This window comes from Oncorhynchus mykiss, chromosome 13 (assembly GCF_057628025.1).
Source record: "Oncorhynchus mykiss isolate SJ-2025 chromosome 13, ASM5762802v1, whole genome shotgun sequence".
NCBI classification, from domain to species: domain Eukaryota; kingdom Metazoa; phylum Chordata; class Actinopteri; order Salmoniformes; family Salmonidae; genus Oncorhynchus; species Oncorhynchus mykiss.
The window spans coordinates 29,159,504-29,177,958 of record NC_143034.1 but is presented as its reverse complement, the minus strand read 5'-3'; the positions used below and the strand labels follow the sequence as shown (position 1 = coordinate 29,177,958).

At 42.9% G+C, this 18,455-nt stretch overlaps 1 protein-coding gene across 2 annotated transcripts in view; it reads right to left on the bottom strand.

The window, feature by feature from the left end:
• Positions 1-8,318, bottom strand: part of LOC110485901 (keratin, type I cytoskeletal 18-A) — a 32,575-nt gene extending 24,257 nt beyond the window's left edge. The window contains exons 1-3 of one of the 2 annotated variants that reach the window (XM_021557117.3): positions 7,802-8,318; positions 7,305-7,509; positions 1,529-1,611 (exon numbers count right to left, since the gene is read on the bottom strand). In XM_021557117.3, coding sequence (XP_021412792.3) covers positions 1,529-1,611; positions 7,305-7,502 — 281 coding nt within the window. In that variant the 5' untranslated portion in view covers positions 7,503-7,509; positions 7,802-8,318. The other variant, XM_021557118.3, reaches the window with a different exon arrangement.
• Positions 8,319-18,455: the final 10,137 nt, after the last annotated feature.

Sequence of the window (18,455 nt, the reverse complement as noted above, 5' to 3'; positions counted from 1 at the left end):
ATTTAGGTCAACATTGGATCATTCAGAGATCCTCACTGAACTTCTGGAGAGAGTTTGCTGCACTGAAAGTAAAGGGGCTGAATAATTTTGCACGCCCAATTTTTCAGTTTTTGATTTGTTAAAAAAGTTTGAAATATCCAATAAATGTCGTTCCACTTCATGATTGTGTCCCACTTGTTGTTGATTCTTCACAAAAAAATACAGTTTTATATCTTTATGTTTGAAGCCTGAAATGTGGCAAAAGATTGCAAAGTTCAAGGGGGCCGAATACTTTCGCAAGGCACTGTATAAAGTGCAACAGTGGGTTGCAAACTCTATATCCGACATGGTACAGGTGTCTTCTGTTTTTAATCCCATAACCATGCGTGTGAGGTGTGTACTTTTGTTTCAAAGTAGATTTGCTTAAGACTGCCAAGAATCACTCTGTGTGACCCTGATTTAGCCCACTGCAGTAAGATGTTTTAAGATATACAAGTGTTTTCAGGTCAAGGTAAATAGACGGCACACTGCAATCACTGCTCCAATGTGTTTTAGTGACCCTTCACCAGCTCTGACATAATCATGTAAAAGACCTTATCACACAGTACGAAACAAATCTTGCAACACTCCTTCAGTAGTTGCAATAGTCCTCACTTCCCAGCATGCTAAAGCCACAGTCACGGACATCAAATCAAAGTGTATTGGTCATGCACAACGGTTTAGCAGGTGTTATAGCGGGTGCTGTGAAATGCTTATGTTACTAGCGCCTAATGATGCAGTAAAATGTCAACAAGTACACAAGTAATACATATATATATATATATATATATATATATATTTGAAACACAATATAAACCTTGTGACACAGAGTTGCAGACAACATCGTGACAGTGGCCCAGGTAAGGCCAGCAGGACACAATATATAAATAGAGGAGGTGTGTATTCATAGCTCATAGCTGTCTGCATGCCGTTGCCCTCCCTTGCCCTTCAGGGGTTAATGGATATCCGTCTGCATCCCAAATGACACCCTATCCCCCATTCAGTGCACTACTTTTGACCACACTCAATGGGCACCCTTATGGGCCCTGGTCAAAAGTGGTGCTCGAAATGAGAATTAGGGTGCCATTTGGCACGCAGCTCTCTGGCAGTAGCAGAGGGGCTGGTGTGTCACTCTGCATCAATACCGATGGGGAAAGTGCTGACGAGGCACAACACAGCCGGGCTGTGATTTGTATGCAGGTTGTTGAGCAGGAGTGGGAACTAGCCGAGTTACAACAAAGTGCGGGCTGCACTGCTGCTACAGTAGAGAAGTGATTATAAAGTATCGCTGCAGGGGGAAATGAAATATCTGATTGTTATTCAAGAGGTGCATTTAAAGTGTTATAGACTGAAATTGGTAGGAGTAGGATTTGATGGATTTTTCCAGAACTGCTATGGTATAGCATTGTTTTCTTTAGATATGATGATAATAAATACTATGAGGGTGTATGTCTTACTGTATTAGTATAGTATTCTAGGCCTGACCTAGAATGTCCCAAACACTACTGACCTGGCCTGGATGGTAGAAGCCCTGGACATCATGTGGTCAGACTGCAGCACCAGCTCTGCATTCTCCATCAGCAGCTTACCAACCTACAGAACCAAAACACAGTCAACACACACAAGACAAAAACAACAAGGAAGGGAATAAGATGCGACGAGAAGCGTGTAAAACACAATCGATTTCAGAATGTGTTCAATCTTGTTGATCCATGTAACGTTATCGGTCCAATAGTTAGGAAAACACAATGAAACATGACACGTGTCATGAAACATGACACAACATCACATTCGAATACACCTCAGTACACTGGAAGTTCACATTACCGTGTGCTGCATCAAATTGGGGTCTGTTTTTAATGCGAAAACATACGGGTGAGGCCTATCGCAATAGAACAACTGTAGTAAAGGTTCCGCTTCCTTGTATTACACTAGCCTCGTCTCATACTGTCTGGCATGACATTGACCGACGGAAGAGTTGGCTACCGCACATAGAGTCCGGGACAAGGCTAACACACTAGCACCAGCATAAAGAGAGACGTCTTTGAAAGTTCATCAGAGAAAGGAAGTTGGAACAGAGACGAGAAAGAATTATACTGTACACAGAGACATAACAATGGATTCCACAATTTCATCTGATTTTGGGGGAAGTAGATAAAGGGCTTCATTGCCAACCCCCCCCCCCCCAAAAAAAAAGTATCCCTTTAATCAATTTAGACAAGTCAGTTGGAATTGCTCATTATTCTGTGAGAATAAGATCACTTGAGGTTGAGCCACTTCACATTCATTGAAAGGACTGCGCAATAATATTCTGCCTGTTCATGCGTGTCAGATTGCCACCAGCTCAGTGAGTCAGATTTATTACATGATGACGTTCCACGATTCGGGTTCATTAAGACAAGGCCTGAAGCAGTTGTGGCACAGGTATTATTCAAGCCGAAGAGCCTCTCACAGGGATTCTAGTACTTGACCTCATAAACCATAAATGTTTGGCGTTAACTGCAATGCGAGCACATGAAACTTGAACTAATGTTATCCAAAATCCCTTGCATCTTTGATATTGAAACGTTTGCTGTACAACCTAGGGCCATTTTGAGCAAACAGAGTTTTCAATGTTGCCAATCACAATAGCACAATGCTTACTCAAGGCCAACACACCCATTCTGAAGGAAGAAAGTCAGGAATAACTTGGACTTCATTGTGTTGTGCTTTTGCTCACAACAACCGCCTCAAAGGTTATGATCATATTTTCATTGCAATTACCCGTTCCATTATCTTAGCTCTGCCAGTTATTCATCTCTGACTGTGTTGATTCATAGCCCTGAGAGAGTACAAAACCAGACATTAGCGGCTTGTTTTCTTCCGACAGGGCACTACTCCGACTGAACATTAACGGATTGATTTAAAATGAAATCACATCCAATTGTATTTGTCGCATGTTTCGTAAACAACAGGTGTAGACTACCAGTGAAATTCTTACTTTACAGGCCCTACCCAACAATGCAGAGAGAAAAAATAGACAAACAATAACACAGGAAATAAATACACAGTGAGTAATGATAACTTGGCTATTTACACGGGGTATCATTATTCCTTATTATGGCTCGTCATTCAATGCTTCTAAATAGAATGAGGGTGGCGCCAGGTCTTAAAACCTAAACCCACAACAATAACACTAGTCTAGGACTGAAACCGGACTTGAGGAAGATGCACATAACAAAGTCAATTGTTACTATAAATCATGAATTAATGTCAAAGGAAGATTTGAAGAATGTTATCAGTTATGCGTATGTCAAGTCATACATTTTTCATTTCATTTGATTTATTTAGCCAGGATAGTCCACTCAGTAACAATTGCCACTGTTTTCCAGGGAGTCCTGGGTTCCACAGAAATCAATATTCCAGGTATTAGTCCAGGCGAAAGTCTGAGGAAATGTCATACATACACTACCGGTCAAGTTTTAGAATACCTACTCATTCAAGGGTTTTTCTTTATTGTGACTATTTTCTACATTGTAGAATAATAGTGAAGACATCAAAATGATGAAATAACACATACGGAATCATGTAGTAACCAAAAAAGTGTTAAATCAAAATATATTTTATATTTGAGATTAGTCAAATAGCTACTCTTTGCATTGATGACAGCTTTGCACACTCTCGCCATTCTCTCAACCAGCTTCACCTGGAATGATTTTCTAACAGTATAGAAGGAGTTCCCACATACAGTGGGGCAAAAAAGTATTTAGTCAGCCACCAATTGTGCAAGTTCTCCCACTTAAAAAGATAAGAGAGGCGTGTAATTGTCATCATAGGTACACTTCAACTATGACAGACAAAATGAGAAAAAAAATCCAGAAAATCACATTGTAGGATTTTTAATGAATTTATTTGAAAATTCTGGTGGAAAAATAAGTATTTGGTCAATAACAAAAGTTTATCTCAATACTTTGTTATATACCCTTTGTTGGCAATGACAGAGGTCAAACGTTTTCTGTAAGTCTTCACAAGGTTTTCACACACTGTTGCTGGTATTTTGACCCATTCCTCCATGCAGATCTCCTCTAGAGCAGTGATGTTTTGGGGCTGTTGCTGGGCAACACAGACTTTCAACTCCCTCCAAAGATTTTCTATGGGGTTGAGATCTGGAGACTGGCTAGGCCACTCCAGGACCTTGAAATGCTTCTTACAAAGCCACCCCTTCGTTGCCCGGGTGGTGTGTCTTGGATCATTGTCATGCTGAAAGACCCAGCCACGTTTCATCTTCAATGCCCTTGCTGATGGAAGGAGGTTTTCACTCAAAATCTCACGATACATGGCCCCATTCATTCTTTTCCTTTACACGGATCAGTCGTCCTGGTCCCTTTGCAGAAAAACTGCCCCAAAGCATGATGTTTCCACCCCCATACTTCACAGTAGGTATGGTGTTCTTTGGATGCAACTCAGCATTCTTTGTCCTCCAAACACGGCGAGTTGAGCTTTTACCAAAAAGTTACATTTTGGTTTCATCTGACCATATGACATTCTCCCAATCTTCTTCTGGATCATCCAAATGCTCTCTAGCAAACGTCTGGCACTGCAGGATTTGAGTCCCTGGCGGCGTAGTGTGTTATTGATGGTAGGCTTTGTTACTTTGGTCCCAGCTCTCTTTAGCTCTCTCTCATTCACTAGGTCCTTGCGTGGAGCCCCAGATCGAGGGAGATTATCAGTGGTCTTGTATGTCTTCCATTTCCTAATAAATGCTCCCACAGTTGATTTCTTCAAACCAAGCTGCTTACCTATTGCAGATTCAGTCTTCCCAGCCTGGTGCAGGCCTACAATTTTGTTTCTGGTGTCCTTTGACAGCTCTTTGGTCTTGGCCATAGTGGAGTTTGGAGTGTGACTGTTTGAGATTGTGGACAGATGTCTTTTAAAATGATAACAAGTTCAAACAGGTGCCATTAATACAGGTAATGAGTGGAGGACAGAGGAGCCTCTTAAAGAAGAAGTTACAGGTCTGTGAGAGCAAGAAATCTTGCTTGTTTGTAGGTGACCAAATACTTATTTTCCACCATAATTTGCAAATAAATTCATTAAAAATCCTACAATGTGATTTTCTGGATTTTTTTTCTCTCATTTTGTCTGTCATAGAAGTGTACCTATGATGAACATTACAGGCCTCTCTCATCTTATTAAGTGGGAGAACTTGCACAATTGGTGGCTGACTAAATACTTTTTTGCCCCACTGTATGCGGAGCACTTGTTGGCTGCTTTTCCTTCACTCTGTGATCCGACTCATCCCAAACCATCTCAATTGGGTTGAGGTCAGGGGATTGTGGAGGCCAGGTCATGTGATGCAGCAATCCATCACTCTCCTTGGTAAAATAGTTCTTACACAGCCTGGAGGTGTGTTGGGTCATTGTCCGGTGGAAAAACAAATGATAGTCCCACTAAGCCCAAACCACATGGGATGGCATATCGCTGCAGAATGCTGTGGTAGCCATGCTGGTTAAGTGTGCCTTGAATTCTAAATAAATCACAGACAGTGTCACCAGCAAAGCACCCACACACCATAACTCCATGCTTTACGGTGGAAAATAAGCATGTGGAGATCATCTGTTCACCCATGCCGCATCTCACAAAGACACAGCGGTTTGAACCAAAAATCTCCAATTTGGACTCCAGACCAAAGGACATATTTCCACCGGTCTAATGTCCGTTGCTCGTGTTTCTTGGCCCAAGCAAGTATCTTCTTCTTATTGGTGTCCTTTAATAGTGGATTCTTTGCAGCAATTCAACCACGAATGCCTGATTCATACAGTCTCCTCTGAACAGTTGATGATGAGATGTGTCTGTTACTTGAACTCTGTGAAGCATTTATTTGGGCTGCAATTTCTGAGGCTGGTAACTCTACTGAACCTATCCTCTGCAGCAGAGGTAACTCTAGGTCTTCCTTTCCGTATTAACTGACCTTCATGTCTTAAAGTAATGATGGACTGTCATTTCTCTTTGCTTATTTGAGCTGTTCTTGCCATAATATGGACTTGGTATTTTACCAAATAGGGCCATCTTCTGTATACCAACCCTACATTGTCACAACACAACTGATTGGCTCAAACACATTAAGAAGGAAAGAAATTCCACAAATTAACTTCTAACAAGGAACACCTGTTCATTCAAATGCATTCCAGGTGACTACCTCATGAAGCTGGTTGAGAGAAATGCAAAAGAGTGTGCAAAGCTGTCATCAAGGCAAAAGGGTGGCTATTTGAAGAATCTCAAATATAAAATGTATTTTGATTCGTTTAACACTTTTTTGGTTGCTACATGATTCCATGTGTGTTATTTCATAGTTTTGATGTCTTCACTATTATTCTAGAATGTAGAAAAAGTAAAGAAAAACCCTTGAATGAGTAGGTGTTGTAAAACTTTTGACCGGTGGTGTTTGTGCATTTGTAGATGACATGTTCTCACATGGTAACGCCTGCAGATATCGTATCAGTGCAGCTATGCATGAAGGATCTTTATGATGATCAATGGACTGGCAATTGCTCATATTTTATGCAACACTCTCACTGAAAGTGAAATTGGGCATAAAAGTCAACCCTCCTGTTGGCTTCAATACTAATAGGTCAGATCATGATGCTTTCTTCGCCTTTGTCTCCATTCACATTCAGAGATCATAAATCAAGGAGTGGTTGCAAAACCTCCAATCAGCTCATGTGAGCTGACAATTACAGCAGCCTGTGTTAATGGTCTTCTAGGGCAACGGCCTTTAAAGCAATAAAAGGATCCACATTCTTGTGTGTGACAATGGAGTGATGGCTTGTTTCCAAATGTCCTGATATACAGTATGAGACTACTTCTCAATCTCTGTAACAGTTGACATTGTCTGGGTTGTCATATGCCAGTTTTAATTCGACTGCTATTAAGTGTAATCATCGCCAGGACTGAAAATTGTTAATAACCGGTTTGTTCAGTCAATGCTGTATCTATCTCAAGCCAAAACCCTGCACGCAAGAAAACACCTTTGAAGTAAAGATGCTTTGCAAGCTATTTTCAGAGACATTTTGTCGGCTTTGGTCTACTCTGATAAAAAATGATACGGATAATATACAGCACAAGTTAGGTTCCTAAAGTCAGTCCTACTAGCTACTGTATGGCCACAACACACCAGCTCAATCAAATATAGGCATTTACAGTACCTCAGCATAATCACTGGCAAACAAATGGACTGTTTAATGAGTTGGGGTCCCGCAGGGCTCAATGTTTGGACCAATTAAAAAGGTAATAGATGGCAGTCTCACCTGGGAACGAAGGTCGTCCACAGTGCTTTCCTGCTGGGTCCATTCCTGGGGGTGCGGAGCGTTCCTCAGACCCCAGTCTGCAATCTGGCCCTCCAGACACAAGTTTGCCTCTTGCAGCTTGTTTACCTGCTCCAGGAAGCCCTTCAGACGGCTGTTGAGGCCCTGCATGGTCCACCGAGAGTCCTGCAGCAAATCCATGATGCTCCTATGCAGTGTACACCAAAAAATACACACAAACGCCTCTCAGGGGTATTATCAAACACTTACAGCCTCGCCAACTCAGGAGAGTGTCTGATACAAAGGGTCAACCCAAACGTACAGTAAACACTTATGCCATCCAAAACCTCTTGCACTTCAATTTCAGCATACGTCAACAACACAGCCACTTCTACCCACTTTGCAACCCTGGCAGGCAGCGCCCTGCCTGCTACCGATACTGTTGAGATTACGGACCCATGAGGTGTTTACTGGGTAAATATTTACCTAGCAATACTCACCTGTGAGGCAACGTGGCATCCCTCACTCTCTCTCCTCCTCTCTCTCTCCCCTCTCTCTTTCTCTCTCTCTTTCTCTCTCTCCAGGCTAGGCAGCACCTTGTGTTGACAGTAGTAAGATAAGCACCAGTCTCAGTAGTCCCTGGTCGCGGCAGCGAGCTGCTCCTGATCCTCCCCTCCTAGACGGAGCTGGACCACATTCTTCTCCACTGCTTCGAACAACTTTCACTTTCCCACTGGGTCCCAGGTCAGAGACGGTCCCCTGTCTGTGACAGATCAGATAGGAATGGTAGGGTTAGGGCTAGTCTCGCTATTGCTCTCGCACCAACTATGTGTCAGCTGTCATGGGGTCAGCCATGACAGGGCCAGGTTCTTTCCGCCCCAAACACAGCCTGCAGCAGTGCTCTAGGGGAGAGTGCTGGGGTAAAGCAACACGCTCACTCACTGGACACACTGCTGCTTACATCACCAGCGCTCTGAGGCCCTTTGTGTTCTCTGATCCAGGATTACTGAGCCCTGTGTGGAGGGAAAGTTCAGGCACACACTGCGACAACACTCTCTGTTTGTGTGTCTGTGTTTGTGCGTGTTTGCGTATGTGTATGTTTGTTTGCACATTTGTACGTGTGTAAACAACATATCTAGTATCTACTAATACTACACTTTAATTAATAATGAGAAACTAATGTCTATCCACTTACTCATCAGATCAGCAGCCTGTAATAAACACTGAACTTTGTGCTGTGTCACATGGGTTGCTCAATTCCTCCCTTGACTACCACTACCCTCTCATTGGCCTGTTTTGTGTGTGTGTGTGTGTGTGTGTGTGTTTGTCTGTCTGGGGGGGCAAGTGAGATCATTTTCCAGACATTCTCGCAGGACACAACTTTTTCATCCTCTTGAAGTTGACAACAATGTTCTACTTGTATAGGAGTTACCAAATGTGTGTTGATTCGTCATGGAAACCATCAAGCTTTCTTTCAGTCTTTCACTGACTTTTTTTATGACTTTACCTCAAGTAATGTGAGGATGTTATTCCCATGATCAATTCAACCAAGATCTTAGACATTTTGGCACCAGAACATACGTCATAACAATACGAGCTTTAAGTCAGGTGAGGTAATAAGATAAGACGTATGGTTGAGGTAGTTAAGGTGTGGGTGCGGCATCGAAAGAAGCCGGTGAACGTCTGATGGGAAAAAGCACAATAAAACATCCAGTTTAAGCCGCTCTGACAGGGTGTTTGGAATGTGAGTTAAGGTAACACAACTCATAGTAATCTCTATTTCTCTCTCTCTCTCTCTCTCTCTCTCTCCTCTCTCTCTCTCTCCCGGAGTAGGCACCTTCAAGTCCTTTCCAGTCCTTTGCACTCTCAATCTACCTCATTAGGTGATAAAGGCAGCAGATGACTGTGGGATTTACTTGTTGGATCAATAAAGGGTTTCTCTTCCTTTCTGTGTAAACAGCCACGCCTACATTGTACCATTCACAGACAGGATCTAGGGATCATTAATGAGGTCACACTTAAAGCTGCTACAAACACTGTGTCTGTCTTGAGTCTATAGTACAATATCCCCATGGAAACACTTCATGGGCAAAAAGAATGTTCTCTCATTGAAGTGTTTCCCTCAATAAGTCAGTGCCTGTGGTTTTGGCTTTGGTCCATAACAAGCACATACTAGTAGAGAGAGTCATAGGACAGTCTATTCCGACAGGGACGAGAGAGAGGTGAGAAATGCTAGACCCACACATCCACCAGACCAAAATGTGAAACCAGGTGAGACTTAACTAGCATGTCAAAGGGAAAACTAGAGCAGGTGGAAGTAAGAGGCAATGCGGGGCAGTTAGGGCTCTTACCATCACACATACACGCCCACGCAGCGCTGGCCCGCAGCCTATCCCCCTGGTATGATGGTTTGATGTCTATGATGATGGGCGAGATTGATAGTGGCGTCGTTAACCGGATGAAAACAATACGGCTCAGCAAGCTCTTCTGCGTGTGCGGTCTGGGACAACATATCACAAAATGTGAGTGAATGCGCACGGGGGTAATGCGTTCCAGCCGGTTCCAGTCAGGTCACTGCGGTGCGTTGCTCCCACAAGGACGCAGTTTCGTCGCACGACATTTGCAGGGAACGTTGAGGCACGCAATTAACTGAGGGGGATCAGGCAAGCAGTCAGGGAGCAAGGATAAGCGAACAAGTAAAAACCTGATAGAGGTCAAGCGTTGTTCTTGATCTTGACAGTGCTACCCAAGACCTTCAGTTCATACTCCTTAACCTGTTTCCCCTAGTACATTCATTGCTCTAGGTGTTTTCTGCAGGCAGAAGAGCACAAGCAATTATGACAACTGACAGTTTTTTTAATTGTTTTACCTATTCCATTAGGCATTCAAGCTTTATTAAACCAACATTAGGACCTGCAGGTATCATTTGAAACACACCGTGGCACACAGTACTGTGTTAACGCCAAGAGGGTTTTGTCTGAGCATGATCTCATTATGCAACCTCTGAGACTAGAGCCCTGATTTGTAGGTTACTAGGGTATTAATCCAAACCAGTACAAAGGATTAACTGCAGTAAAACGCTTTAGCATGATCTCAGTAACTGGTCACGTTTTGGCTTCCACATACCTGACATGCCATTGTAAACCAGTAAACCATTATACTGTTGAAGACGGTCTGGGACATACACACATTTACAATACTTCCTAATCACACTTTTTATGAGTAGGGGTAATAATGTCTGTCTGGGCCAAATTCCTAATCTGGTCTACCATACTACCATGGCCACCTAATTATCCCCAGCTTCCAAATGGCTCATTTACGTCCTCCTGCAATGCTCCACAGGTCTCTGCTGTAAAACGTGTTGTTGTTATAGCTGACTTTCGAAAGCTGCACCACATTGTGAAAACGGATGTCTTTTCGAACCGGTAAATGAATTTTCAGGACAACCATAGGGAGCAAGCAGCGTTTCACCGCTGCTGACAGGGTCCTGGTTAGAAAGCATCTGTTTTTTTGTTCACTTGGTGGGCCGCAAACCTTTGAAAACTAACCTGTGTGAACGTTCAATCTTAATTCCTCATGAACCATTTTGAGCTTCAGTCACTTAGTCAACAAGTCAGTGGAGAGTTCAAGAGGAGTGAGGCCTACTGTATGCATTGGGTCCATCTCTCCTGTCACCAAGGGAGTGTGCAGGGGTGTTACGTTTTAGACCACCTGCATGGAGCAGGTATTTTTACTATTTTCTACATTGTAGAATAATAGTGAAGACATCAAAACTATGAAATAACACGTGGAATCATGTAGTAAGCAAAAAAGTGTTAAACAAATCTAAATGTAACTTACATTTGAGATTCTTCAAAGTAGCCACGCTTTGCACGCTTTGCATTGATGACTGCTTTGCACACGCTTGGCATTCTCTCAACCAGCTTCACCTGGAATGCTTTTCCAACTGTCTTGAAGGATTTTCCACATATCTTGAGTACTTGTTGGCTGCTTTTCCTTCACTCTGCGGTCCAACTCATCTCAAACCATCTCAATTTGGTTGAGGTCGGATGATTGTTGTAACGGTCATCGTATGAAGGAGTGGAGGATCAAAGCGCAGCGTGGTAAGTGTTCATCTTGATTTTTAATACGAATAGTGAACACTGAAACAAAAAACAATAAAACGACAAACGAACAGTCCTGAACGGTGAAATAAAACACAGAACAGAAAATAAACACTCACGAAACACAAGTGGGAAAAGGATACCCAAGTATGATTCTTCATCAGAGACAACTAACGACACCTGCCTCTGATTGAGAACCATACCAGGCCAAACGCAAACACAACACAGAAAATGGAACATAGACTACCCACCCAACTCACGCCCTGACCATACTAAAACAAAGACATAAATAAAATAACTAAGGTCAGAACGTGACAATTGTGGAGGCCAAGGCATCTGATACAGCACTCCATCACTCTCCTTCTTGGTCAAATAGCCCTTACACAGCCTGAATGTGTGTTGGGTCATTGCCCTCTTGTAAAACAAATGATAGTCCCACTAAGCGCAAACCAGATGGTATGGCGTATTGCTGTAGAATGCTGTGGGAGCCATGCTGGTCAAGTGGGCCTTGAATTCTAAATAAATCACAGACAGTGTCACCAGCAAAGCCCTCCCACACCATCACACCCCCTCCTCCATGCTTCACGGTGGGAACCACATAGGTAGATATCATCCGTTCACCCACTCTGCGTCTCACAAAGACATGGCGGTTGGAACCAAAAATCTCAAATTTGGACTCATCAGACCAAAGGACAGACTACAGATTGCCCCTTTAAGTCTATCAAAAGTGTGCAAGTTTGAGCATGTGTCCATTAGGACTATGGAATTGTTTTTTATCAGCATTAATTAGATTGAGCAATAAAAGCCACACTGTTATTCCAGAGCCACACTATACAGCTGTTGCAAGAGCACATTTTTCACAGGCTGTCCACTGGTTTCAAAAACAATGATTGATAGGCAGCTTAAATTTCTTGAATTCAACCATTATTGGGTTCAAATACACATTTAGATTTGTGAACAGCCATCCACAACAACCATAATCCGTGAAGCGCAAACAGCTAAATGAGAGAGGTGCAGTGTGATTCACATCAATGCGCTATGTAGATACAATAATACGTAATATCCGTATCGCCGTAGACTACACCACTGCTGTCGTCTTAACCTCCAAGCGTTTATCCAGGTTGGATAATCGTTAAATGCCGACAGCAGTTGCACCAATGGAAGACATAGCTTGGACTGTAGCCTACAAAAGCCTATTCCTGCTCTTTTCCCGCGATCCATCAAACACATTTTGGTGACATCATAGTGGTCTCTGATTTGTGGTCAGACTCGCTCAGGTGGAACAAACCTAAACTTGTGCCCATTTTTCAATGCTGATTTGAATGTCATTGACGAAACAGAGACGTGTCAAATATGTTTTTTTTCGCAAACATCACTTCTGAATTTCAAAGTTATCCCCGACGTAATTGTCTAGTTTTTAAAAAGTATCTGTAATCTGATTACAATATTTTTTCTGGTCATTTAACGGAGTATTTACCGGTCTTTTGTAATCCATTACACGTAAAAGATGACATGTAATCTGTTACTCCCCAACCTCTGCTATATATGTCATGTCTTTACTTCATGTCTTCTCATCTGTTACTTCCTTTTCTTGTAAATATATGATTCATGAATGTACTCACTGTATCGCTATTTAATTAAAGATATAATATGATATATTTTTATGTGATAAAGTAAAAAAATGCAAAATCCGAACAACTTTTTGACTTGCCTTCTTCATGCAATAATGGCATTATAGTGCCGTGAAAAAGTATTTGGCACCTTTATTTTGGCACATTTTTTATACCGAATGTTATGAGATTTTCAACCAAATATTATAATTTTTAAAAAGCTTTATTTAACTAGGCAAGTCAGTTAAGAACAAATTCTTATTTACAATGACTGCCTACCGGGGAACAGTGGGTTAACTGCCTTGTACAAGGGCAGAACAACTGTTTTTTACCATGTCAGCTCAGGGATTTGATCCAGAAACATTTTGGTTAATGGTCCACTACTTTAACCATCTGCCGCCCCAAAAACATGATAAAGGGAACCTGAGTTTAAATTTAGATTTTTTTTAAAGATACTTATTTTATTTATTTAATTAACAAAGTTTTGCAAAGCCCATTTCCCCTGTGTGAAAAAGTAATTGCCCTCTTACACTCAATAATTGGTTGTGCCACCTTTAGCTACAATGACTGCAACCAAATGCTTCCGTAAGGACCGATGCCGGAGAAGAGAAGCAGGTACAGAGAGTAGAACATTTAATATGGAACAGACATCAAACAGGACAGAGACAGCGTCAGAACCTGGTATGCAAAGTCAAAAAAATATTAATCTTGAAGCGGGGAACAGAGCTTGGGAACAGACAGATATAGGGGAGGTAATGGCACAGGTGATTGCGTCCATGTGAGTCCAATAATCGCTGATGCGCGTGACAGGGGAAGGTAGGTGTGCGTAATGATGGTGGCAGGAGTGCGTAATGCTGGGGAGCCTGGCGCCTTCGAGTGCCAGGGAGGAGGAGCGGGAGCAGGCGTGACAGCTTCCTGGAGATGTTGAGCAGTCTCTCACATCGCTGTGGAGGAATTCTGGCCCACTCTGCTGTATTCTGGCCCACTCTGCTGTATTCTGGCCCACTCTGCTGTATTCTGGCCCGCCAACTGCTTTAACTCAGCGACATTTGTGGGTTTTCAAGTATGAACTGCTCATTTCACTTCCTGCCACAACATCTCAATTGGGATCAAATCAAATCAAATGTTATTGTGCTGAATGTGCCGAATACAACAGGTGTAGACTTTACCATGAAATGCTTTCTTACAAGCCCTTACCCTTAACCAACAATGCAATTTTAAGAAAATAAGACAAATAAAATATTTACTAAATAAATTAAAGTTTAAAAAGTTACACAATAAAATAATAATAATAATAATGAGGCTATATACAGAGGGTACCGGTACCAAGTCAATGTGCGGGGGTACAGGTTAGTCAAGGTAATATGTATATGTAAGTAGGGGTAAAGTGACTATGCATAGATAATAAAACAGCGAGTAGCTGTTTGGGGGGGGTGGGGGGGGGTGTCAATGCAAATAGTCCAGGTAGCCATTTGATTAATTTTTCAGCAGTCTTGTGGCTTGGGGGCAGAAGCTGTTAATTAAGGAGCCTTTTGAAACTAGACTTGTCGCACCGGTATAGAGGTCCTGGTACGCAGTACCCTCTGTAGCGCCTTACTACAGTCTTGCTCACGTTGAGGGAGAGGTTGTTATTCTGCCATCACACTGCCAGGTCTCTGACCTCCTCCCTATAGGCTGTCTCATCGTTGTCGGTGATCAGGCCTACCACCGTTGTGTCTTCAGCAAACTTAATGATGGTTTTGGTGTCATGCTTGGCCACACAGTCGTGGGTGAACAGGGAGTACAGGAGGGGCCTAAGCACACTCCCCTGAGGGGCCCCCATGTTGAGGATCAGCTTGGCAGATGTGTTGTTGCCTACCCTTACCATCTGGTGGTGGCCCATCAAGAAGTCCAGGATCCAGTTGCAGAGGGAGGTGTTTAGTCCCAGGGTCTTTAGCTTAGTGATGAGCTTTGTGGGCACTATGGTGTTGAATGCTAAGCTGTAGTCAATTAAAAGCTTTCTCACATAGGTGTTCCTTTTGTCCAGGTGGGAAAGAGCAGTGTGGAGTGCAATTGAGATTGTGTCATCTGTGGATCTGCTGGGGAAAACTACGAATTGGAGTGGGTCTAGGGTTTCTGGGATGATGATGTTGATGTGAGCCATGACCAGCCTTTCAAAGCACTTCATGGCTACAGACGTGAGTGCTACGGGGCGGTAGTCATTTAGACAGGTAACCTTGGCGTTCTTGGGCACAGGTGACTATGGTGGTCTGCTTGAAACATGTAGGTATTACAGACTTGGTAAGGGAGAGGTTAAAAATGTTGGTCTATGCATGCTCTGAGTACATGTCCTAGTAATTTGTCAGGCCAAGCGGCTTTGTGAATATTGACCTGTTTAAAGGTCTTACTCACATCGGCTATGGAAAGCATGGTCACACAGTCGTCTGGAACAGCTGGTGCTCTCATGCATGCGTCAGTGTTGTTTGCCTCGACGTGAGCATAAAAGGCATTTAGCCCTTCTGGGAGACTCGCGTCACTGGGCAGCTCATAGCTGGGTTTCCCTTTGTAGTCCGTAATAGTTTGCAAGCCCTGCCACATCCGACTACCTTCAGAGCCGGTGTAGTGGATTTCAATCTTAGTCCTGTATTGACGCTTTGCCTTTTTGATGGCTTGTCTGAGGGCATAGTGGGATTTCTTATTAGTATTATTATTAGTATTGAGCGAGTCACTGGTACGTCCTGCTTTAGTTTTTGCTAGTAAGCAGGAATAAAGAGGATAGAATTATGGTCCGATTTGCAGGGAGAGATTTGTGCGCATCTCTGTGTGTGGAGTAAAGGTGGTCTAGAGCTTTTTTTCCCTCTAGTTGCACATGTGACATGCTGGTAGAAATGTGGTAAAACAGACTTAAGTTTTCCTGCATTAAAGTCCCCGGCCACTAGGAGTGCCGCTTCTGCTTTCTTGTTTGCTTATGGCCTTATACAGCTTGTTGAGTGCGGTCCTAGTGCCAGCATCAGTTTGTGGTGGTAAATAGACAGCTCCAAAAAATATAGATGAAAACTCTCTAGGTAGATAGTGTGGTCTACAGCTTATTATAAGGTACTCTACCTCAGGCGAGCAACATATTGAGACATCCTTAATATTAGAGATTGCGCACCAGCTGTTATTGACAAATAGATACAGACCACCACCCATTTTCTTACCGGAGGTAGCTGTTCTGTCTTGCCGATACACGGAAAACCCAGCCAGGTCCTGAGGCAGCAAAGCAAAGCAAATCCCCAAACCATCTCGTCCAAAACCATCTGCCCTTGACTCAAGTAAACACTGCATTCCACAGTAAGAACCTTTTACCAATGAACAAGCATGGTGGTGGCGGTGTGATGGTTTGGGGATACTTTGCTGCCTCAGGACCTGGACGACTTGCCTTAATAGAAGGAATCATGAATTCTGCTCTGTATCAGAAAATTCTACAGGAGAATGTCAGGCCATTCGTCGGTGAGCTGAAGCTAAAGCGCAGCTGAGTCATGAAGCAAGACAATTATCCAAAACACACAATCAAGTCTACATGAAAATGGCTAAAAAGCAACACATTTGATGTCTTGGAATGGCCTAGTCCAGACCTAATCCCAATTGAGATGTTGTGGCAGGACTTGAAATGAGCAGTTCATGCTTGAAATCCCACCAATGTCGCTGAGTTAAAGCAGCTTTGCATGGAAGAGTGGGCCAAAATGCCTCCAAAGCGATGTGAGTCATTACAGCTAAAGGTGACACAACCAGTTATTGAGTGTAAGGCAATTACTTTTTCACACCGGGGCATTGGGTGTTGCATACCTTTGTTTATTAAATAAATTAAATAAGTATTGTTGTGTTAATTGTTCACACAGGTTCCCTGTATTAGATAGTAGGTTTTGGTTGAACATCTGATAACAGGCAGTGTCAAAAATACGCAAATGTAGAGAAAATTTGAAAGGGGACAAACACTTTTTCACAGCACTGTAAGTGTCGATATGACAGCAGTCAAAAATAGTCCCTTATTGTCAGTTATTGGACACATTATTCATGGCCTCACTTGTGCTTTCAGTATGGTGTGCGTCTTCACGCAATGGCATCAGTTGGATCTCATTTAGCTGTTATCCCTTGTCCTAATCGTTGAGACAAATCTTCGTCACATTCACTTGCTTGCAACACTTGCCACAAACACGGCACTTGCAGGTGACACGGGTGTTCCGAGTGCCTCTGCCCACCACACAAAAAAAAAAAAAAAATGGCCCGCCCTGTTCGTCATTCACAATTGGTGATTACATAATAATGCATCGTTCGCTTCCCCTCGCTCATCAACTCACCCATCATACTTCACTGATTTCATCTGTTGTTTTATGTGTGAAATTTGTTCTGATATAGTTTAGGTTCAGTTTCGAGGCAATTATCAGAGTGATTACCAACTGGGCAGGGCACCTTCAACTGTCGGGAGTAGGAGGGGCAGCGGGGAAAACCATTCAGAAATGACATATCCTCCTAAAACTGGTTATAACACCAGTTCTGTTTGTGATGTTAAGATTCTAACAACCACAGTGCATTATAGAGACTTATTTAGGAAAACCCAAGGATGGGGGGGGGGGGGGGGGGGGAACATGTAAATGAGTTTTGTGTCCACATTACGCTCTGTGCACTTCTAGTATTAAAGCTGAGGAGAGAGGGACAAAAAAAAAAAATGATTAGGCCACATCATAATCGGCTTCGACATGGTTTTTGTGAAAGCGCCTCCGGGCTTAAGGAGTCATTGTTGTTCTGAAAAACAATTACACCTAGGAGTGGCACACTTTCCTGAGATCACCTGTCTCCTGAACAAGGATTGGGACATACTTTACACACGTCCAAACAAGTCAAGTCAAAGGCTCCATAGACAGCAGGAGGAGTCGCCAGAAATGCAAGAGGTAGGGTCTATGTGCATAGGCATTATCTGGTTTAGCCTACCATCTGCCCATCACAACTGATTTAGGATTGACTGTTCCTTCCTAAATTATAATTGATAAATTCAACTTGGTCAGTTGGTTGAAGCTAGAATCCTTAGTTGCTACCTCCATTTTTGTACTTAACAATGAATTATATGTACCCATTGATTCTTGAAGAATATGAATTATATATGCAGTGCATTTATAGGTCGCAATTCAATGGCTCAAACACGAGACGTATGTTGCAGGGTCTACAGTCAATCACGGATTACGAAAAAAAAAACAGCCCCGTCGCGGACATCGATGTCCTGCCCCCAGACAAACTAAACAACTTCTTTGCTCGCTTTGAGGACAATACAGTGCAACTGACATGGCCCGTTACCAAGCCTGTGGGCTATCCTTCTCCGTGGCTGACGTGAGTAAAACATTTAAACGTGTTAACCCTTGCAAGGCTGCCGGCCCAGACGGCATCTATAGCCACATCCTCAGAGCATGCGCAGACCTGCTGGCTGG